Below are 22,869 nucleotides of genomic sequence, written 5' to 3'. Positions count from 1 at the left end.
TGCCAACTCTCAACTACCAGGCATGTATTGACTTGTTTAATGCTCACAGCACAATGCAATAACTAGTTTTATTCCTTTGACAGAAGAAAAACATGAAAGCCATGTGGATGTTGCACAACTTTTCTAAGGTTACTTAGAATGTGTGTGTCTGTAAGTACTGCAGCTTTCTACATCTCAGCAACTCCATGGACTTTCAAAAGGCTATTCGAAGGAGTCATGTCATACATGCACGAGTTTCCTTGATTCTAATACTCGAATTTGTATAAAATCTTTGTAGTACTAGTTATATATTCAGGTCCCTCTCTCAGACCCTAAATTAGAACAAACCACTACTTAGTAACGTGTCCTTCCATTCTGCTTTTGCCACCCAAGGAGCACTGGGAAGCCAATACTAGCCTGCACTATCACTAAGTGAAAATTTACATCTTTCCTCTTGTTAAGGGTTTCTTGTTGTCCTCATTAATCATGTCTAGAACCAATCTCATGTGGACAGATGTAGTGAAAAATCCATGGTCTAGCTGTGACTTTCATCCATCCCACTCCCCTCATCAGCATTTACCATATGATTCTGGATCTCCACCTTGTCGTAGAATCTCATTGAGCAGCAACAGAGATGGATAGGGGATAGTCAGGAGCAGATCTGTCTGAAAGAGTTGAGCGTTTTACTACTGCCTGGAACTAGAAACAGACTTGGATGTCTGAGCCTTCCCCAAAGCCAGTTGTCTTCAGTAGATTTGATTCACAAGGGAATGCATTGCAAGAAAGTGGTTTACAGACATGGGTCTAGCACTCCCAGTACTGCCATTTACCAAATACAAGTCCAAGTCGTACTCTCCCAAGTACGTGACTTGACTTTGTTATGTCTTGTCACTCTCCCCCATGGTGATAGCTATCGTCACTTTGTGTCCTAAAGCTCTGACCTTTCAAAAACACACCTCAGTTTTTAACTGATGGGTCAATTATGATGTCTTACTCAAGGAATCAAGCATTTGCCTTTCCATTTCCAACTGCTCTAGAGACTGATTAGCTGCTTGGCCACAGCGCTGCCTTTCTTGTTTCTATTTTATATGTGAAAGGCCAATGTACACAAGCTGTGTTCCTCTTGAGTAATGGGTTTATACCGAGCCATTACCTCACCAGTGTTCTGCTTTGAGGATACAGACAGAGAATGAGACAGGATTAGAAATGCCAGAAGTGGTCACAGATCCCAGTGAAACAAACAGCCTCCAACTCAGCCTTACAAACAGGGTTGTGGGCAATGACATAATCAGCTTTACACAGACCTAGAATAATAAAGACCCAAGCACAGGGCCATGCTAACCACAGAACTCACACTTGCGTTTTCCTTGAAAAACAAAGAATGAAGCCGCTCAAGTGGTAAAAACAGGCCCTAAAACAAATGAAAAGAATTGTACACGTTACTTGAACACGAATCTAATTTTAATAGATCGAAGTTAAATAACAATTAAAATTGCTTTTAAATATGGTTTGTTTCTTTCTCAAATATAATTTTAATTCTGATTTTACTAGAACAAAAAGCTGGGCTAATCCTCAAAGCAAATTCTGAGCGGAATTGTGGTAAAAAAGTTTCTCAAAAAATGAAAGTCAACAGTGATTGACATCTCGTCATCATATCAATAGGAATACACACAAGGTCTGTCTAGTCCTACAAAGAAATATTGGCTGTAGCCCTGGGCTGTGAGTTCACAACACATGTGTGCTCCTACAGTGTTAGAGCCTGGCTGGGGCGCTGCTGGCAGGAAGAGGAAAGCGATCACGTTTACTCTGACTCACCGGACAAGCATCAGTAGTCCAGTGCAGGGTTCCAGCTCACAGCCACCCCATCGGGCAGAGTGGAACTGCTCGGCCAACCTTTCCGGAGCTTTCCCTTTCTCCGGCAGAGCAGTGGTGGGTTCCAATGGCTGAACAGGTGGTTAGCAACCAATGCACACAACAGACTACTCTTGTAAGGCTCTGTGCTTTCTCCAAATGAAATCACATCATTTAGCTGCTGTCTGGGTTTGCTCACAGCTAGTCCCCCAAATCCCTGCACAGACAGGATCTTAGAATTTAAACTTCTGCTTAGGGTACCAATTGTGAGGCAGGTGAAGGTGAGAGCTGCAGAGTGTGGTTCCATTCCTCTCATTCACCCTTAGAACTTTTTTTTTAACTTTGACCCCTGTGTTAGAAACTGGCAGTTCTCATAGTAGATATTGGGGAGAGAACTTGTTTTCTCCTTAGAATGTTTTTTCTTCCTCTCTCGTGTGTGTTTGCACTGAAACCACAGAAATCTCTTCTCTCACCATGCTCACACCACATTAAAAACATAGAGAAACGTCTTCATTCTTTCCAACCACACAAGCTCTTCTGAGTAAGACAGAGACCCAGGCAGGGAAATTAAAGGCTGGAGGAGATCAAAACCTCAGCGAATGCCAGAGCTAGTTATTGCAAAAAGATAAGCCAGAACCCAGATTCCCGAATTCTCAGCCCAGCCCTCCTAATACCAGGGGCAAGGTTTTAAAGATAACTGCCCTTTGAATGAATTCTGTTAATTCATTAATAAATTCACCTTGGTGGTGGGATCAGGGGTCCTGTCCCTGTGACAAGGAAGTTGTACTATAAGCTCAAGGACTTCAGAGAAAACCAGGGGTGGGCCAGCATTTTCATAATCTCCAGGACAGATTGAGAGGCCTGCCTTTGGGGGTCAGTGTAAGACGTGGATGTCTTGAAAAGCAGAGAAACAGAGATTCAAGTCCGTGATATGCTCCAATTTGCTGTGTGAGTTTATGAAAATGGGCTTCTTCTATGGGTCTCATTTTCCTAACTTCTAAAACATGCATTGTGATGGCTCTCGTGGAGCGATATGAGCATAAGATTTTGAGAATGAAGGAAATAAGAGGAAAGAGAAGCAAAGGAGAGGAAAAAAGAAGCCGCTTAACACAGGCGGGCAGATGGGGGTGCGGGGTGCAGGAAGGCCCATAGAGAATTTATTTAAATTGACTCTGAAATAGAAGTCCGGCGGGGCGTTCTGGAAGTCCTGGTTTTTCGCCTTCCAACGAGGCAGATTTTGGGTGATAAACGTGCAGTGTGTGATAAACGTGCATTGAAGGAGTGCAGGAGTAGCGTAAAGCTGCCGAAATAAGCGCAGCGGGAAAGAGGGGGAGCGAGCGCGGCAGCCGCGCCTCGGTCAGCGCAGCGCGGTCCCCGCCCGCCCAGGACGCGCGGCCCTCGGAGCCACCCGGGGGCGTGGGAGGCTGCTGGCCCGACGGGGCGGGGCCGCTTTAAAGCGAAGCGCCCGCGGCCGGGCGGCTCAGTCCCGGAGAGAGCGAGCCGAGCATCCCGCGTCCAGCACGGATCTGACCGCATTCCTTCAGGACTCAGACCCGCACTGTCGCCGGCGGCAGGGCAGAGAACATCAGTCCTTGTCACAGCTGTTCCTAGGAGTGCTGCCTCACCTGGGGCCGGCGCCCGCGGACCAACTCCCCGCTTCTGCACCTGCTCCCCAGGAGCCTGCGCGGCCATGGCCAATGCGGGGCTGCAGCTGCTGGGCTTCATCCTGGCCTTCCTGGGCTGGATCGGCGCCATCGTCAGCGTCGCGCTGCCCCAGTGGAAGATTTACTCCTATGCTGGCGACAACATCGTGACCGCTCAAGCCATGTACGAGGGGCTGTGGATGTCCTGCGTGTCCCAGAGCACTGGGCAGATCCAGTGCAAAGTTTTCGACTCCTTGCTGAACCTGCCCAGTAAGTGCACCCCCCGCATCCCAGAGACACCCCCTCCACCCCAATCCCGTGTGCCGGTTAGACTGGTGTGCCTAAGAGGGATTCCTCAGTGGGCTGTGCGATTGTGTGATTATTTTTTTTCCCCCATCAATTGATCACATGCTTGGTGATGAGGAAACAGGGAAGACACTGGTTTGGGAGAAGGGTGGCCCAGGCCTGAACTCCTAGTTTGGCCTCACAGCCTCTGGGGTCAGTCCCCCACCCCCACCCCCACCCCCAATGTGTGGTGTCCTCCTTTAGTCCTCTGAGGACCCCAGGAGATTGGGAGCTTGAGGGACAAACTCCAAGTGCAACTCAGGCTGGACATTGTGTGTAACCTTGTGTGGTAAAGAAAGAGCAGCAGCTTTCTGAAAGTCCTGAAGAGTATACCTTGAAATGTTGGGAGCTTCAAGTTTGTATACTTAGAAAATTCCAAAAGATTCATTGTAATTTAAAAACTAACAAGCTCTAAACCATTTCCAAAAATTATTTCCCCCATGGCTTTTCTTAGTAAAGAGTCACATTCCACTTGAAGGACCCATCTTCATGTCTCCCCCTTACTCTTGTGGTTTATTAACGGGATTCTCCTGATTTCTAAAATCCAGGAAGGGGGGGGTATGCCCCTATGCATCCTCTTCCAATCCTTGAGGAAGCCTTATTGCCCCAAAGGTTTAGCTTTTAAGCAAGGAGAGTGGGGGCATTTTTAATTTAAAAAGACAAGGGAGGTAGCAGGTGGAAACTAGGTGTGACAAGCAAAGGTCCTTTCCAGCTTCTCGGTGAGGCTGAATACTGGTTCTGAAGCAAAAGGGAGCACAGGAGATGCAAGTGGGAAAGGCCAAGGTCAGCTGGAGGAGGACGGAGGAAGGCAGTGAGAGATGAGGGGAGCAGATGCTTTGCAAAGTTTCTTTCCCCCACGAGTGGATTGCTCTGATGGGCTTTCTCTTCTCACCACTGTAGATCTGGAAAAGGCTACATAAAGGGCCATTTCTGAGGGTGATGTGGGGAAGGATCACAAAATTTAAAACATTTTCCCCATTTTTAAGACCAAATTTTTGTGTGTGCCAGTTCTAGAAAGTCATTAAATTCCTACTTAATTAGGCAATGGTTTTTCACGCACTGAGTATCTGTTATGCTCTTTAATTAACTTGAAAAGCATCCTTGGTCTTTGCTTATGTAAACAAGCAAGTGCACTCTGCCACTGGCAGCCCAGTGTGTGCAGAGGGGGATGTGAGCTCCAAACTGCCCTCCAGGTGAGCCCGCAGGGCAACTGCTCTTATGTTTCCATTGGTTGTTTTGTCCATCAGAGGAGCACCTTTCAATTGCACATGGGGTGTTGTAAAAGGCCATATCTTTTCAGGTCGTAAAATGGACATTCTGACAATCTAAACACCTGTGGAATTGGATCATTCTCTATGCCAGGTCTTGAGTGTTGTCACTCTTCTTTTTCAAAATATTTCATATTGGGATTCCTTTATACAAAAAAACCCTATGATTTTAATCATTATGTGTCGCTTATTGCCCTCATGTGTTGTGTTTACTCTAACAAGAACAACAGTGAAATAATCATAGAGTTTCCCCAGGGATGATATCAGAGACTATACATTCCGGTACTATGTTGGGGCATTGGCAGACAGAAAGTTCGAAGGGAGACCCAGAGAAGTCTGAGACTCTGTGTTATTACCTTGGTTAAAATGATTTACTTCCAACCTGTTTTATAGGTTTTCCTTTAGCTTTCTAGGGCCTTATGGGATCAGATTTATCATAAATACTCAAACAGATTGTCCCTACAAGTGACAATGGGTTTCATGCTTTATTTTTTCTTAATGACTAAGTAATCACAGTTTTCATTGCTTTAATGGTAGAACTACGCCCACCCCCTCCTACACATATAGGTACTTTGACAATTTTTCCTAATGGGTTTGATTCTACACCCCCCCATCCCCCTTTCTTTTCCTCCGGATCAGATTTCTGTTTTTATTTTGGTTAAACCAGAATTTATCCAAGACGGGGCTAAGGGTTTTCTCGCAAAACTGATTCCCAGAAGAGGGAGGTTTGACTCACAGTATCTCTCTCCTGTACGAATGAGTCACTGGATGCCTTTGGATGGAGCTCAGAGAATCTGTTGCCATTTCCTGTCCTGGGCTATGGTGCTCGAATCCACCACATGTAGACACCTGACGTGGGGATTCATTGGCTGGTTTTGGTATAATTCTAGGACATATAGAGATGACAAAGGTATGCTTTTACATGATATGGTAGGCTGTAAGTTTCCTGAATGTGGGCCTTTCCACTGGACCCCACTTGGTATTTTACAGGGACATTATAACTGGGAAAATTACAAATCCCTCCTGTCCCTGTTCTAACGACCACCAGACCTTCATAAAGTGTCTATGGGACAGACTATACTGAAGCAGTATGGGAAAAAAGATAGAGTAGGATCCCTTTAGATGTGGCTTAAACAACAATTTATGAAAAATATACTAGAGACGTGTCTTGAGAAAACAAATATTACAATGAATATTGTAGTTGCAGGATTCTGTTTTACCTGAAGCATGTGATGTTTGCTGAGCATTAGTAAGCTTACCATTTTCCTTATTCTGATCCAATTCTCAAAGTTTTGAGAAGGTACTGTCTACTCTGGGTGTTCAGTTAATTGCTTTTGGTGCTGGACTTTTATAGCTACAGCTGTCCAAAGATTGGGCTCCTCTTAGAGGCTGCCTAGTGGGAGTTGTTCAAGCAGAGAATGAGTAACCAGGTTGTAGGAATGCTGTGGGGAAGATCCAAGCACCAGACAAATGGAAGGTTAGGCCAGACTCTCTCAAAGGCTCATCTACTTCTGAGATTCCGTAATTTGTTTATAAGCTCCCCAGCCTGTTCAACCTGCTCGGCGTGAAGCTACATGTGTGTAGGTGTGCATAATGAGTATTGGTTGTCAGTGAGGTTTCCCAGCACTCTCACCATGATGTCAGGCTCCATCGGGGAGGCAAAATCACCGACTTGGGCAGGCTTTGGATCATAAGCAAGTAGAGAGGAAGACACCCACTTATGCTGCCCCAGAGGGCAGTACTCCTGCTGACTGGAGGACAGTCATACAGCCATGTTCAGTTCTGACTCTTGGAATGATGGAAGTTGAAACAGAAAGCAAGGATTGAGATCAGAAGATCTCTGCTCTTAACCGGTTTTGAACGTTCTAGTTGTATATGTAGAGATAAGCCACCTGACCTCCCTGAGCTCTAGTTTCCCCACTTATAAACTAGGGCAGAGTAGGAGGAATGGAGAGGTAAGTCCATGATTCATTCACCTATTCAACATAGGTGAGCCAAGCTTGTTTTTGGACCAAAGTGACTTGTAAGTTCATTTTCATCATGGCATGCTCAATTACTAACTTCACAGATTGAAGGAAAAGACGAGAAACAACAGAACTTAGGTTTCTCTAATTACAGTTATGAGCAAATGAGACAGAAGTCATAACGAAGGCATACATTTAGTCATGGCACAATTGCTCTAAGAAACAAACAAACAAAAAAGGTAGGGAAAAGCTAAGTTAAATAACTGCTTCGTAAGGAATCTCTTAAGAAGTGTCACCTCTTCCCAGTCCACTTCAGTTATTGGTGTGGTGCTAGTCTTCTGCGGTCAAACCCAAGGACCACCAATAAAAGTTAATGGGCCAATAAATGGAGATGCTGATAATGAGAACTGTTGAGAAATTTGTAACTTGGTTCAAGTGTAAGGCTTAATGGGTTAAAAAGCCATGGGAGTTCTATGACTGGCAACTTATTTTATTGTGGAGAAAAGAGGATATTTTTTCTAGTCAATCAATATTTAAGTTATCTCCCCAAGGATTTTTAAATAACTGTTGAGGCTATACAAATTCTCTTTTGTTTATGGCAAGTAATATGCAGAATTATAATATGGTCAGTAAAAGGTATCAACATGGACAGATATTTACAGGATATTCCCCTGCTTGAGTATCGGGACTTTAAAGAAAAGAGAAAAAAACGTCCTATATACTCGGCTCTGCTTGTCTTTCTACACTAATGTTAATTAATCTGGTGTAGATCAATAATGTCTAACTTAGTTCTTGTTTTCTAAGTAAAGATCTTTGTAAGTTTGTGTGTGTGTGTGTTTGGTTTTTAATTATAATTTAAGTTGAAAGTATGAGAACTCCTTAGGGGGTCTTTAATCTCAAGATTATCAGTCTAGCTAAGTATAATTAAAAGACTGCCTTCTCTGTTTACTGCTGAATAGTAATGAAAAATAACCGTGTAACATTTGAACTGTTTGCTGTCTATAGACCATTGTAGTTGTAGGGAGGGTATCTGTCTATTACAGAGCTATCTGGGAATGAAAGAGCCACAGAAGGAGCACTGGGTGGGGTAGTGGGTTATTTGTTCGGCTGCTAACAAGGTCATCGGTTAAGATCCACAAGCCCCTCTGAGTGAGAAAAAGTAGGCTTTCTGTTCGTATAAAGATTGGAAGCTGTCATTTGGGGGGAGAGGAGATATTTGAGGGAGCTTAATGAATAGAATGTCCTTGCTCCCAAATTATTTCCAATCAGACGAGCTGAGCATTAACAGTAAGTGGCTAACCTGTATCTCTCTATTTAAAAAAAACTTTTAAAATAGATATTTCAACAACTCTATCTAAAATAGATATTTCAAACAACTCTCTAGACTTCTCTGCCATGCTGCCCATCATTCTACCTTAAGGAAAACTTCATCTTGGGAGCTCATCATTCCAAAATTTTGATCAGCTTAAGAAATGCATTTTCCCCCTCAAACCGGCATGAATTTATGGCCTTTAGTGACCTAAGAAACCCTGATGGTGCTGTCAGGTGAGCACTGGACCATAATTCAAGCACATTTGCTGCTTAGAGGTAGAAAGATGGCCTGTACAACTTCAGAAAGTCAACCCGGGGTGGCTCTGAGTTGGCATGGGCTCAGTGGCAGTGGCTCTGCTGTGTGTAGCATCCAAACTCCAGCAAGGATTTTCTCCGGAATGTTTTAATGACAGCGATGAACACTGAGGAGCAAGTCTCTCTACCTCTTACAGGCGTATAGTTTTGAAGGGGTAACAAGAAGTCTTTCTCGTTCAAACTCATGGAATGCAGAGACTGACTCCATGTGACTTGCCAGAGGCAGTTCTTTGGATGGAAACACGAATACATATCTGGTTCAAGCCATCAAGGAGTTCACAATTACATATTTTAAACCCCTGACTTGAAAGGCTTCCATAAAGACCTTAATTTGAAGGATTCATCTGGTTCAAGCTTAAAACTACAATTTAGATTCTATCTGCACATAAAGGTCTTATAACTTGTAATGTAACACTTGCTTATTTACCATCATTATATATGCTTGCCTAATGAGTTTTTTTGCTCCCATGATTCTTGGTCAATTTTCCCCCTTACCATTTCTCCATCCCTCAATATAGTTGGTTCAGTCTCTTTATTAAATCAAGGTGAGAATTTGTATTTGTCAACCCTGTATTGTGAAACACAGGGACATTTTGTAAGTTAATTGTTCCAAGGGAGAAATGAGCTGCATTGTTTTGCAACGTAACCATCTCACACTATTCCTTTATTAGATATTTAAAAATGAAGCCTGATGTCATCCCCTTGTTCACTATGGTCTATATGTTTCCTAAGTGTCTTCCTTTCTCCATTTTCGGCATTATACAAGCATATACATTGTTTTATAAAACAATAAGCCATGATAGGGTAATTAACAAATGCATACCAAAAGGTTTCCTCTTGCCCCACTTAGAGTAGCTTTGTTTGCGAAAGAAGTAAGAGTCCTCAAAGAAGTAGCATGAGACACATACATATTCTTTGATAATCTGAGGAGGACAATATTTAGGGATGAAAAATAAGAGCATGGCTGATCCTCTAATGGGTGCCGTGGAGCCGTGGAGCCGTGGGGCCATTCATATGTGTGCACTCTGTGCCGGGAAGTCTGTGACATTGGGCAAGACGGATTCCTGAGACTGATGCCCAGGAGACTCTTCTTGAGAGTCTCCTGTGATCCAAATGCACAGACCTGCTGGACAGGGGCTTGCTGTTCCTACCGAAATTATGGTTGGGCTGATTATCAAGTAAGCCAAGTCTATTTGGGAGTCTTACAAACCAACCAAGGTGGAAAACATAGAGGGGGAAGAGGAGAAGGCAACAGGTAATACTACAGAGTTGGAATACTACGTTAGATATTTATGAAGCAAAGCAGAGGTGACTACAATCAGGCACTGTTGATCACCTGAAGGACTAGTGTAGGAAAAATGGTTACTAATTGTGGGCTTTATATGATCTTGTGAGGTGCCATATCGCAGATTCCTGCTCCTAGCTACCCCATGTGTCAAAATAAAACTGCCCCTGTAGGATTTCCTTGTGTGAAATCTCTGTGGAAGGAGATGACCTGGCTTTCTCCCACAGAGTTGCTGGGCGGGTTCAAACTGCCAACCTCTCCGGTAGTACTTGAGCACTTCATCATGGAGTTTCCAGGGGTCCTTGTGCTTAAATACTGAGCGTAAAAATTCGGTCCTTTTTTTCTTAAGGCCTTTCAATGACTTTGGATTACACTTTGTATAAACCCCAAACCCCTTAACCTAATGTGAACAACCCTGCAATGTATATGCCTTCTGCCCATCTCATTAGCACTTCGCCTCCATTAGCATTCCACATTCTCTCATCTTCCAGAAGGATAGGCAGCCTTTCTAGTCTGGCCAGGACAGGACTGGTGGATTTCCCAGAATGCACAACTTCTAGATTTAAAACTAGTACAATCCCCATGCCAACATATCATCTAGGTACTTTCAGCACCTCTCCTTTCAGTGGGGTTTTGCATATAATGTTTTCCTTCTGAGTCGAATCTTGAGTAGATCATGTTTGAAAATGTGTAATGTATTAGAGCTTCAGAATGTAAAAAAATTTCTAACTAATAATTCCCTTAGTAAAATAAACTAGGAAATCAAAAGGCAGCACCTGCCTTAACCTAGGAGGGCTTAGTGTGGTTTGTGAATCCAAGAGGTTTTATAATAGTTGTATAAATATCTTCAGTTCCTGGTAGATCAGTGGTTCATGAAACATATTTTGATCCAGCAGTATCTATTCCACTCTGCCATCCTCACGTAAGCGTGTGGGTGGAGGGGGTGTGCCCTAGCCCAGTTAGGAAGAGTTTGGGTGGCTAATGGACATATCCGGGGAGACTCTCCATTTGGTTTCTTAATTAAAACAAGTAATTATTTTAGCTTCCAAAATATCTCTAAATCCCCTCTTAAAGGGCCCTTTATAGAACACATTTGTTCTTTTTTGAAGGAGGCTACTTTGATTTTGTCATACCTAGTCTGATGATGGCAAGGATGAAATATGAAAGAGGGTAGGACTTCAAACAGTTCACAGAAAAATGGAATTAAAAGTGTAAGATAGGAAATAATAATAGCAATATTTAATTGATCAAGGATACATGACAGTGGGAGGGCAGGGAAAAAAAGAGGAACTTATACCAAGGGCTCAAGTAGGAAAAATTTTGGAAATGATGACGGCAACATATGTACAAATATGCTTGATACATTTGATATCTAGAATGTTATAAGAGCTGTAATAGCCCCCAATAAATTAGTTTTTTTAATTAATGGAATTCTGTGAAATTTTTTAACTTTTCCCCTTCATATCAGCAAATTAGAATACAATGATATTTTAGAACCCTCGATTTCAATTGTTTAGTAACTTATGTTCTCAACTCTGAGGATACTAAATTTAGTATCCGAATTAACCAGAAATTTAAATATAAACCTCCTCTCCATCTTCTCAGCCACTTTTGACGACCATCAAAGAATCAATTATTCCAACTCCCTGCTTCAAATACCCCCATTCAAATGTTTCATGGAAGAAACAAGAGAATGGCTAGTAGCTTAGCCAAGGTAGCATGGCCTGTTACAATGTAATTACTATTTACATGTGCTCAAATGGCGGTTACCTGTTAATACTGTCATGGATATAATGATTTTTATTGAAAAGGAGGTAATAAAGCTAGATTTAAACACACACACACACACACGCACACAAACTCTTTTATCCAGTATTAAATCCCAGCAAAGCTTAGCTTCAGCTCATCTTGATACCTAGTCTATGTCACAAATATGATGCCACATTTGTAATACTTAGGAAACATATTGATATAATATCTTAAACCCAATGCTGTCTATTTGATCATGCCAAAAACAGTAACAGAAAAATAGTGGAATCCTGGAAAATACTTATGCTAGATGATTGTGTTTGCTGTATATACGATAATTCAAACACTTCTAAAAGTTTGCTGAAGGCTCTCAAAAGAATCACCTACCACCTTCTCCGGTAATATCTCAAAGGTTTGTTGTTTTTATGTTTTGTTTAAAAAGTGGTTCATATATTTTCCCCTAGTCACTGAAGAGAGCACAGTTATGATAATCTATGAAAAATGCATTTCTTCTGAATATGTATTTTACTGTTTTTCAGAAGCACAATGAGTCAAGTATAGAGCTGCTGACTAATACCAAGACACATTGTAAATCATTTTAATTATAAATGATTTAACATTAAGGATAATACATGTGGTTGTTATTTCTGAATTAGAAACCCTTATTCATCAGGATTAAAGTGGCATTAGCTCAGCTAAACCTATTCAACTAGAACATTAATTACATTTCTGGTTGATTCTGAATCTGTGTTAAAATAAAAATGCTAAGGTCCCTATTCATCATTCAGGTCAGCCATTGGTTCTCCTAGAGAAGAAACTAGTTTGTAAAGAATCTAAGTCACCTAAGTGGTCTATGTCTCATCTTTAGTTATGGGCAGACCTGTGATTAGAACAGAGGTCTCCTGAATCCTAGTTCAGTTTTCTTCTACATACCAGTGATATGTACTTGGCTGGTCATTTCTATCATTCTCCTGTTTATATTCTAAAAAGTTCTAAAATGTTTTCATCAGGCACTTTGCAAGCCACGCGAGCATTAATGGTGATTGGCATCCTGCTGGGACTGATAGCGATCTTTGTGGCTACTGTGGGCATGAAGTGTATGAAGTGCTTGGAAGATGATGAGATGCAGAAGATGCGGATGGCCGTCTTTGGGGGTGGGATATTTCTTGTTGCAGGTAAGAGAAATCCTGTCCCACTTTCACTGTATACCTCTGCCCTGGTGTGGTTTGAGGTCTGTCTTTTGATGTCCTTAGATTATTCTGTTTTTATTTGTTGTTGTTTTTACACATGAAATGGTTTATTTCAGTCCCTTTATCATCTAATAACATGGATGTTAATCCAAGTGGGTTTTCAATTCCTGAAACATAAGAGATGATGGGAATTTGAGATCAATGTTCACAAAAGGTAGTTAGACCCATTGAGATTTCAGGTGCCAACTCTTCTCTTAGAGCTAGTCTCTCCCCAAGTGAAAACAGGTGATTTATAGCTGTCAGACTCTAAGGAAGAATTCTATGTAACTCAGAACCTAGGGTCGATTTTGGTGGAACAGAGTCTGCATGATAAGCTCCAGGAGAAGAGAAGAGAAGGCATGCTGAGGGAAAACAAAAAGACACGGGAATCACACACTTCCTTGAGGGAATTAGGGGATTTGGATTATTGGAGGAAAAGTGAACCCCATCCCAGGTGGACAGAACTGATTCCAGAATAAGCATGTGTACCCTGGTCTGTGAGGAAACAGGTCACTTAGATGGAGGTGGACTTTCAGAACTGTTGAAAGTCCAAAGAGGGAAGAAAGAAAATAGAAAATGGCCTGAAAAAGATCAGTGAGGTTATATTTCTCACATACACTGTGAAACGTTTGTTTTATTTAAGGGTAGAATGATGAGTCTCATGAAATCCAGAAGACTTGTAGAGACCCATTTTCAAACCTTGTAACATCGCTTATTTTAAATAAGAGACCCATAGTAGCTTACTTCTTTTGAAAATGCCAGTGATATAAATTTCCCATTAGGAAAAACTAGAGTAAGTTAGCCTTTTCTAATTTCTCTTGACAAAAGACTTGGCAAAAGATCCCAATGTTATGAAAACATGACCAACTGATAATAATAAGAACGGTCCCTGTAGCTTTGCTTATCATTTAAAAAAACCAATAAACAAGACCCACATGCCCCGCAAAACCATGCAAACTAAACTAAATGCACTACCATTGACTAATAGCACCCCATATGTGGGATTTCTGAGACGACAAATCTTTATATAAGGAAACAGCATCATCTTTTTCTATTAGAGATGCTGATAGGTTTGAACCTCCAGCCTTGTAGTTAGCAGCTTGACACCTACCCTACAGCACTACCAGGGCTCTTCCCATAGGTTATTCTTGTATCAAGACCATGAATGAATTTCCCACAATGTGTCTTATCTCTGCAGGTCTAGTGTTTATTCCTCCTGAGTAACTTAAATATCCCTCTGGTTTCAGAGCGATTTGCTAGGGAGGGAGGCCAGCAGGCCCTGGGGCCTTCTCATTGTAGTCTTCTTCCTGACAAGCGTTGTAGCCAATCTGTTTGGAATCACTTTTTACGCAGTAGGAGGGAAGCATTGAAATAAAACAGATTTGTTTCTATTGATGCGTTCTGAGTAGTCATTATACACCATTTATTCATTTCTTTTACTTTTATTTTTACTTTTTTCCCTTCATCTATTTGAACAATAGACCCCTCATTATTTTATGCTTTCTATAAATGATCAAATCAATTATTTGATCTGGTAGTATTGAAATGGAAAATGCTACGTAAACGTGTCATTGTGCTGCATAAATTCTTGTCACGCAGCATCCTTAGCATATCTCAAGATAATGTCCAGAGTATAAGGTCAGTGGGTTGGATGAATTTGGTTGTCTAACCCAGTCTTAGATAGCTCCTGCTCCAGGTCCTCCTCTGTCCTGCTGCTGAGCAGCTTGGTCATCTTTTGCTGCTACAGGAAGTATGTGGAAGGCTTTTTATCCTTCCCTTTTCAAGGGACACTGTATTTTTATTAGGACGAACATCAATTGCACCAAACATGTACACTCATGAATAATTATGCATTTGAAGGAGCTGTTTAATAATATGAATGGTACCAAAGGTTTAAAAGAGAATACAAGTGTGTCATTTATACCAAGTGACCTTGAATTTTAGATGGAGAATGAGATGACAGGAAGGGTGCACAATCTGCTAACTTGGATCTAGTGTTTTGGTCTGTCTTACCAGAAGATTTTGAATAAATCTTGTGTGAGCCTCCATTTTCTCTACTTACTACTGACATTAAAAAAACAGTACTCTTGATGAGATTTAATTCTTATAAACCACTTTTGGGTTTCATGGATGGTTTCGTTATTTATGTTCAGTGTTCCGGTGATTGACTGTTTTGTTTGGAATTTCCGTAGGTCTGGCCATTTTAGTTGCCACAGCATGGTATGGAAATAGAATTGTTCAAGAGTTCTATGACCCGATGACCCCAGTCAATTCCAGGTAATACTACTCATGCATAAAACTGTTTATTCTTTAGGAAAATAGCCTTTTTATATTCTGCAAAGTCCAGCTGTTGCTGTGGTTTCCCAGAATGGCTTTCAAGAACTCTATGGCATTTTATGTCAAACTTGCACACAATCTAAATGGCCTGTGGCTCATGTTAAAATGAGTTCAGTAATTGCTTTAACAACCTGTGTTGGTGACAGGTTACTTCAAAGTAAAAGTTCTAAGCTCTATTCTTTCCAACTCTATACAGAGCCTTTTTTGTCTCTTTTAAAAAATTAATAAAGACATTAATATATTTGAATTTTCCTCTTTGATGTGTATTCTGACAAAACGTACTTTATAATTAACTGATATTTTATAACTAACACACAATTTAAGACTGGAGAATAAAACACTACTATGTGGGTTAGTGAAGAATTATTCTTTCTAAAATCTTAATTTTACATTGCAGACTGGTATTATTTTTAGTAAGTGGATAGACACCTTTGAAATAGTATGCCCTGCACAACTATAAAGTTGACTTGCCAAGTGCCATTTTTTTTAACATTGCAGTTTGTGTATTTGCAAGACCTGGTTCTTGACTACCTGGTGACCACACTCCTAGATCAGGAGCATGCTTGTGCATCTCTCTGTCATCACATCTTTAAAGAGTAATAACTACATTTCAGTTGAGACTTTAATTATTGTTTGGTGGGAACGAGGATGAATAGATGTAAAATCCCAGTGCTTGAAGAGATAAGGTGTGTTTCTTTTTAGAGAATAGCCCACATGTTGGAGAACACATACTGCAATGGTTGTGTTGGAATCCAGCCCAGAGGCTGTATGACCGAGGGGCAGAAACTGGAAGTCAATGGTCTGAAATGTTACTAGAGTGATAGTCCCAGTAGTGCCTGTGAAAGCACTTTGTAAATTGCTAGGCTGTGTACAATTATTATTTATATTATTGCATGGGATCCCGATCGCAGTCCACTGAGGCAAATGGAATTATCCCACTTTGATAGCAGAAGCAACTGATGCTGAGAAGGGAAGTTAGCAACAGCAACAGAAGCACTTGAATTTGCATCAGCATCAAGGCCTTGCCCTTTAGATCCAGTCCTCCTCCAAACTCACGGTCTACAAGCACTCATGGATGCCTCACCCGAAAGAGGCTCAGTTGATTCATTCCTGTTATTAAGCCACTTGAGCCTGAGCTGACTACCCAGAAGTTTGTTTTTTTTAAAACAAGAAATGTAAGATTTGTTTTCTTTTTTTGAGATTTGGTTTCTATGGTTACCTGGGAGCAATGACTAAAAACTCTAGTAGCCTCCTTTGCAGCTTGTGACAATTACTACAGAATGTGACTGTTACACTCGGGGTGGCGCCACCCACTAAACTCTAGGCTAGCGTCCACATTTGTCTTCCAGAGTCTGTGAACTTACTTTACAAGTCTGCTGCACAGGAAAAAGCCCTGGAATTATTTGATGGAGTAGGCTGATATTGCATGTTATACAAAGAGTCTTAAAAAAAATTGAATTAAAAGAGAGTGAATTTTTTCCTCAAATCTTTGGAAGTCTCCTCATGTCCGATCTGCCACTGCATATTATCAACAGTCATAGCGTAAACATTCTGGTGTATGTGTGTTAAAGTACTTGCGGGTCTTTTCCCCAAGAGATTGCTGGGAGTTATCTTCAAAGGAAATACATAGGAGTATGATATCAACTTCCTTCTGCATATTAGAAGAGCTGCCAGTGACTCCATGATTGAACAGATGCATTTATTACCTTTTCCTTTTAGGTATGAATTTGGTCAGGCTCTCTTCACTGGCTGGGCTGCGGCTTCCCTGTGCATCCTGGGAGGTGCCCTGCTCTGTTGCTCCTGTCCCCGAAAAAACACCTCTTACCCAACGCCTCGTCCTTATCCCAAACCTGCACCCTCCAGCGGGAAAGACTACGTGTGATCAAGGAAGATGACACGGACCTGTTGGAACAGACAGAAAGTGGACACTGAAATATGATTCTCAATCTTAAGACTATAGTCTGGTGACTATTGCAGTCAGAACTGGGTTATTACAAAATCAAAACATAACAAATGCCCTAAAATATTTTTTAATGCATTGCTAAAAAGGGTCTAGTCTTACTTTATCTCCTTGCCTTAATCTTAATACAGGAGGAATGTACTGTCCATTTTTATTACAGCTTCTCACTGAGTAATCATACTCGAATAGGGGGAGGGATACTCCTCAAATACATATGGATATGTATATATATGTATTTCTAGAAAAAAATGTAGATGGCGAAAACTCTTACTGTCATTATGTTTGCACCAGCATACTTAAACATCTCTAAAAAGTTGGGACAATGTATATTGAATACCATACTGATTCAATAAGCAGTTGACTTTTTAATGTTTCTTCTTTCTATATATAATAACAAATGGGTCATATGTCATTTAATTTTCTTTATCAGATGTTACTGTCTTTGACACAAGATTCCACGTACTCTAACCCGCCCTGCTATTGAGTCGATTCTAACTCATAGTGAACCTCTATGACTTCCTAGTATTTTCTGAGGCTGTAAATCCTTGTAGGAGTAGACTGCCTTATCTTCCACCAAGTGTGAATTCTCAGTCTTGTAGCACCTTTTCACATGTGCCTTCTCCTAAGCATCCTAACCCTAGCCCATAAACTTGTAGCATGTGCTTTTCCACTAGTAAATCGTTCTCCAGGCCCTTATTCGCTTTCCCTTAAGCTGGTTTCTAGCCCCCAGACCTGAGAACACATTTCATAAGCCTAGATACCGTCAGAGATAACCTGTTAGACACCAGAGCTTTAGGGCCATATCTTTCATAGTTTTTGTGTTTTTTGCTTGGCCACAACAGCACATTCCTATTGCCCTTCCCACATGATCCCTGTACTCTGACCTATAACAATGTTGTTTACTTTGAAAATATTTGTCTCATTGTGAAAGCCCTGCTTTCTTAGATGTTGTAACAGTTTTATCGATTAAAATGTTAAGCTGCTTAATCACAGTTGTATATTCCCCTAAAACTACCTTGTTCTTCCTCTTTCGTTCACTGTCTTGGTTTTCCCCATATGTAGCTATCCTATAGTTCACCTCTGCTCCCAGAGAGGTGTGGTCTGTTTGTCCAAACAAGTGGTGACTTTCCGGAGTGATAACCTGGTGACAAAGAATGCTCTTGTATCTATAAACAAATCATTTAATCTTCTACCTCTTTTCCCATCTGTCAAATGGAGATAATAATACTTAACCAGCTGGTAAAGGTGATATATTAATTATTTGATATTAGTCTCATACTTTGAACATGAAATATGCCTAATTAGTGCTTTATTTGCTCAACTGGCTGGTTGAAAGTCCATGTAAGCAAATGCCTTTTACACCTTTCAGCACCTTCTTTCCTCTGAGTCCATTTTCTGTTTTTCCAGCTGTGACTAGCATGTTCTTTGAGTTCTCATCAATTTAAACAATTGGTCTCAATTGTATAGTCTATGGAAGATGCTCCTTTGCTTCAGCAAGGTGATGTAATGGTCTAAAGAGACCAGAATTTGAGAGTTGGTGCAATCAGTTACTGTCTGGATTTGGGCAAGACATTTAGCTGCCCTAAACCTACTGCTTCTGTTCAAAGAAAGAAAGAAAGAGGGCTGATGATTCCTGCCCTGTCTACCTCACAGCACTGTCGGGAACACCCAAAGGGATGGGACCGCATTGAGTATGGTTTTGTCACATGAAAAGCTCTAGGCTCAGAAACACTGAGGAGTTACAGTGCATTGATTTTAAAGTTACTTTTCAAATGACTGAAAGGATTTTAGTATATATGTGTCTTGCCTTGATCATAACTAACTATTCATTAATATTCCGTTTGAATGGGTAGAGCAACAGTGCAAATGTTGGCGATACCATAATTAGAAACCAAGGATATTTAAGGGTCTGTCTGATAAGTGGTCCCCTCAAAGCTACTGCTTTTAGAGGGCATGAACACTGCTAGAATAGTTAGTGTTGAAACAGTATTTCATAGTACAACCACATCTGGAAAAGAATCCAAAGGTCTGTATCGTAGGTACACATGATCTAGCAGATTTAGTGTTTTCCAAACCCGAGAGTCCATGCCAATAGAAGATACTATTCAAAGAGATAGTACCATATAAATAGACCCCAATGATGTGTGAATGTAAGTACAAGCTTCTGCCAGTTACAAAAATGTATATAAAAAATTCTAGAGCCCAAATTGACCAACACAATTGGGACATCAGAATTTATTCTGTTTGATATTGTGTATACTTACAAAAAAAGTTGTTTTCAAGAATTCTATCTGACTCATGGTGACCCCATGTGGTTCAGATCAGAATAGAACTGCTCCAGAAAGTTTTCAATGGAAAATATCTTTCTTTCTTTCTTTTTTTTGAATTCAATTCCAGGCTTTTGTTTTATTCTTTTCTTTTTCTTTTTGCTTCTGGGTGGACTTGTGCTGCCAACTTTTTGGGTAACAGCCGACCACATTAGCTAGAGCACCATCTGGGGACCTTCATTCTCTGCAATCCAGCTGAAAACAGACCAATAGATCATTTTGTTTATTGTTGTTTTATAATAGGAATTTGTATAAAGCATTATTCTTTTTCAATAAATTTTTTAATAAAAAAATTCTTGGTTTGTTTCTAATCACTTATTTCAAGTTTGCCCTGCATGGAAAAGGAGATGGCTTGAGTTAAAATCTGACTCACTATGAGTTCCTGGGAAAGAACAAATTTCAAAGGGGCCAAAAGGGAGATTGATTGATTGATAAGGTGTTACATTTTAACCTAACTGCATCTGCAAATCCACTTTCCCGTGTGCTCTGTGTGGTAGGCTGGCTCTTTTCATCCCTCCACTGTGGTCAGAGGAGATTCAGCAGAGGCTTAATCCATGTGTCAACCAGCAAATGGATGTTGGAGTCCATCCATAGCCATCTGCAAACCAGGTGTTCATAATTTAAGTTCTGAAACTATTCCCTCCTTCCGATTAGACTTTATTGTTTACAATCCTTGGATCACACAGGCTGGTGTACTTCTTCCATGGGGACTGAGTTGCTGTCTCACTTAGATGACTGGTTGTTTGAAGATAGGCTTTAAGACCCCAGTCACTCTTCTTTCTGGTAGTGGGGTACCATCAGCTATTGCTTCACTCTACTTTGCTATTTCAGGAGGTAGTGATGAGCCAATGGTGTGGAAGGAAGAAATTCAAACTTCCTTGAAAGCAGCCAATCCTGAGGCTCCGACAATTGATATAATACCAATCGAAATGTTTCCACAGCACTGGAAGCACTGGAAATGTGAATTGAGTGTGATTCTGTCTGGGTCCAAGAAATGTACGAAAATGTTAAATTTAAAGCAACACCAAACTTGTTATAGTCTCATTGATTATTTATGGGAATCTACACATCTAAACCCACCATTTCTTCTTCTGTAAAATAGAGCTTATAAACTGCTCAAGTTTTCTGATTCTTCTCAACATATGAGGATCATTCAAGGAACTTTTGAATCAATGATTTCAAGGTTCTATTTGAAATGTGAAGGAGTCCTGGTTGCTTAGTAGTTACTCATTGGGCTGCTAATCGCAAGGTCAACAGTTTGAAACCACCAGTCACTGTTCTGGAGAAAAGCAGGGCTTTCTGCCCCCGAAAAGAGTTACAGTCCCAGAAACTCACAGAGGCACTACTCTGTAGAGTTTCTATGTGCCCACATTAACTAGTTGGTAGTCAGTTTATCTGAGAGGAGAGAAAGCAGAGTCTTTGAGAGGAGACCCCTAAACCTGAGCACTCAGACAAATTCCAGGCTGCAAACCACTGAGCTAACATCTCTCAGGACCAATCCTGCTCTAAGAAATTTTGTGAGTAAACACACATCTAATCCTCATATACAAAATTGCATTTGTGCCAACACATCCTTTACCTAATGTTACTGTTTTTAATTTTCTTCTTTAGCAGGCTAGAAAGGAGGTTTAATGGAAGGTGATTTTAAAAAGATTTTCTCACATTCCCTTGGTCAATAACCCATTTCCTTGTCACTCTCTTTTATTTTTAAATCACCCTAAAAATAGTCTAACGCAAAACAAATTCTGTTTGAAAGGCAGCCTTCTATTTAACAAAAACTATTCGCTCAAAAGGATCTGTGCTTATAAGGAGGGGCCTTACCCGTTATTCTTTGTTATGGAGAACACTTCAGAGAGTCCCTACCTATGTTCTTACCTGATCCCTTTCTTTGTAAATGAAAAACATTTTTCAGTGATTTTCTTTTTAAATAATTTATTTGGTTGGTTCTGGTAGTTTTTTTTAATTAAATACTTTTATTGGGGGCTTTTACATCTGTTATCACAATCCATACATTCCACCATTTTGTCAAGCACACTTACATGTATGAGCCCATCGGCGGATTTTTTTCTTATTGAACTTTTTTTTGCTTAATTCTATATCAGCACACACACACACACACACACAGAGAGAGAGAGAGAGAGAGAGAGAGAGAGAGAGAGAGAGAACACACACACACACACACATACACCACGTCACTGAACAATTTAGGTAGACATTATCAAAACAGGAGCATAATTTACTGTGTGAAGTTTCACATAACATATAAAAAAGATAAGTTAAAAAATCTGAAACGTGGCCAATGTTTTTGCCCCAGTGGAAATGATGCCCCTGTACTTATGCAGCACAGTGGCCACGAATAAAACAGACATGTTCCTTTGTCTCCAGCAACATTGTGAACGAGGCAATCAGACAATAAAGAAAACAAAGATGCTCAGAACCAGGAAGGGAAGACTCCCACAATCATCAAGAGAGAAGAAACGCCACTGAAGAAAGAGATCCGTGCCTGAAGTGACAGAGTCAGAAGAGACACCAGAGGCTGCATCACCAAGACCACGAGATAGAACCTGGGAGCAGTGCTAACGCCTTAAGGCAGAGCAGTGGGCAGGCTTCCTGGCCCTTAAGTAAAGCAGAGTGCCTTTGGGCTGGCTTGCAGACTGGGGTGTCTTGGGGGCCTTTATCACCACTAAAGAACGTTAGTGACCCTCTTCCAAGCAGGGCAGAAACCAAGGGGCAATGTGTCTGAGAGGCCAAGGACCAGAGAGACATGCCTGCCAATACGGCTGAGATGTGCTGCTACAGCCAAAGAAAGGTATTCTTTACCTTCGGTAACCAGGTAATTTTCTTAATCAACCACAGTCATGGGCTTTGCCTGTGAGTTCTATGCGGTCATTACAGCAAATTATGAAACTCAGCTGAGAAGGGGAGTGCCCGGGGAGAAACGGCTGGTGGCGGACTAGGGTAAAGAACTTTGGTGGGTGAAGTCACTTCTGCCGTCCATCTCATGGGACTAGCACCCTTGGGCAGATGTGGTATTGGATGCTCCTTCTGCCTTGTGTAGTAGAGGAGGCCAAAACGGGGTACCAACACAGTTTCCTCAGAAGGTGGGTCAGTCTGGGTAGACTAGAGAACCATTCAAACAGAAAAGAGGGTGAAGGGAGACACCAGACAGTGTAAGATATGACAAAATAATAATCTTTTATAAATTATCAAGGGTTCATGAGGCAGGGAGGAGCGGGGAGGGAGGGGGGGGGAATGAGGAGCTGATACCAAGGGCTCAAGTAGAAAGTAAATGATTTGAGAATGATG

At 41.1% G+C, this 22,869-nt stretch overlaps 1 protein-coding gene across 1 annotated transcript; it reads left to right on the top strand.

Moving 5' to 3' along the window:
* Nucleotides 1-3,348: 3,348 nt before the first annotated feature.
* Nucleotides 3,349-19,764, top strand: CLDN1 (claudin 1). Its single transcript, XM_075555630.1, has 4 exons — nt 3,349-3,743; nt 12,721-12,885; nt 15,132-15,216; nt 16,996-19,764. Exons 1-4 carry the CDS (start codon nt 3,521-3,523, stop codon nt 17,156-17,158), a joined length of 636 nt encoding a protein of 211 aa, XP_075411745.1. The 5' UTR covers nt 3,349-3,520; the 3' UTR covers nt 17,159-19,764.
* The last annotated feature ends 3,105 nt before the right edge of the window (nt 19,765-22,869 follow it).

This window comes from Tenrec ecaudatus, chromosome 8 (genome assembly GCF_050624435.1).
Source record: "Tenrec ecaudatus isolate mTenEca1 chromosome 8, mTenEca1.hap1, whole genome shotgun sequence".
Taxonomy (NCBI): domain Eukaryota; kingdom Metazoa; phylum Chordata; class Mammalia; order Afrosoricida; family Tenrecidae; genus Tenrec; species Tenrec ecaudatus.
This window is presented reverse-complemented; position numbering and strand designations above follow the sequence as displayed.

Bases quoted from the DNA above. Each gene is read 5' to 3' on its own strand.
- CLDN1 (XM_075555630.1), top strand. From the start codon at position 3,521: ATGGCCAATGCGGGGCTGCAGCTGCTGGGCTTCATCCTGGCCTTCCTG. The intron at 3,744-12,720 runs GTAAGTGCACCC...TGTTTTCATCAG, and splicing joins CTCCTTGCTGAACCTGCCCA to GCACTTTGCAAGCCACGCGA. The intron at 12,886-15,131 runs GTAAGAGAAATC...GAATTTCCGTAG, and splicing joins TGGGATATTTCTTGTTGCAG to GTCTGGCCATTTTAGTTGCC.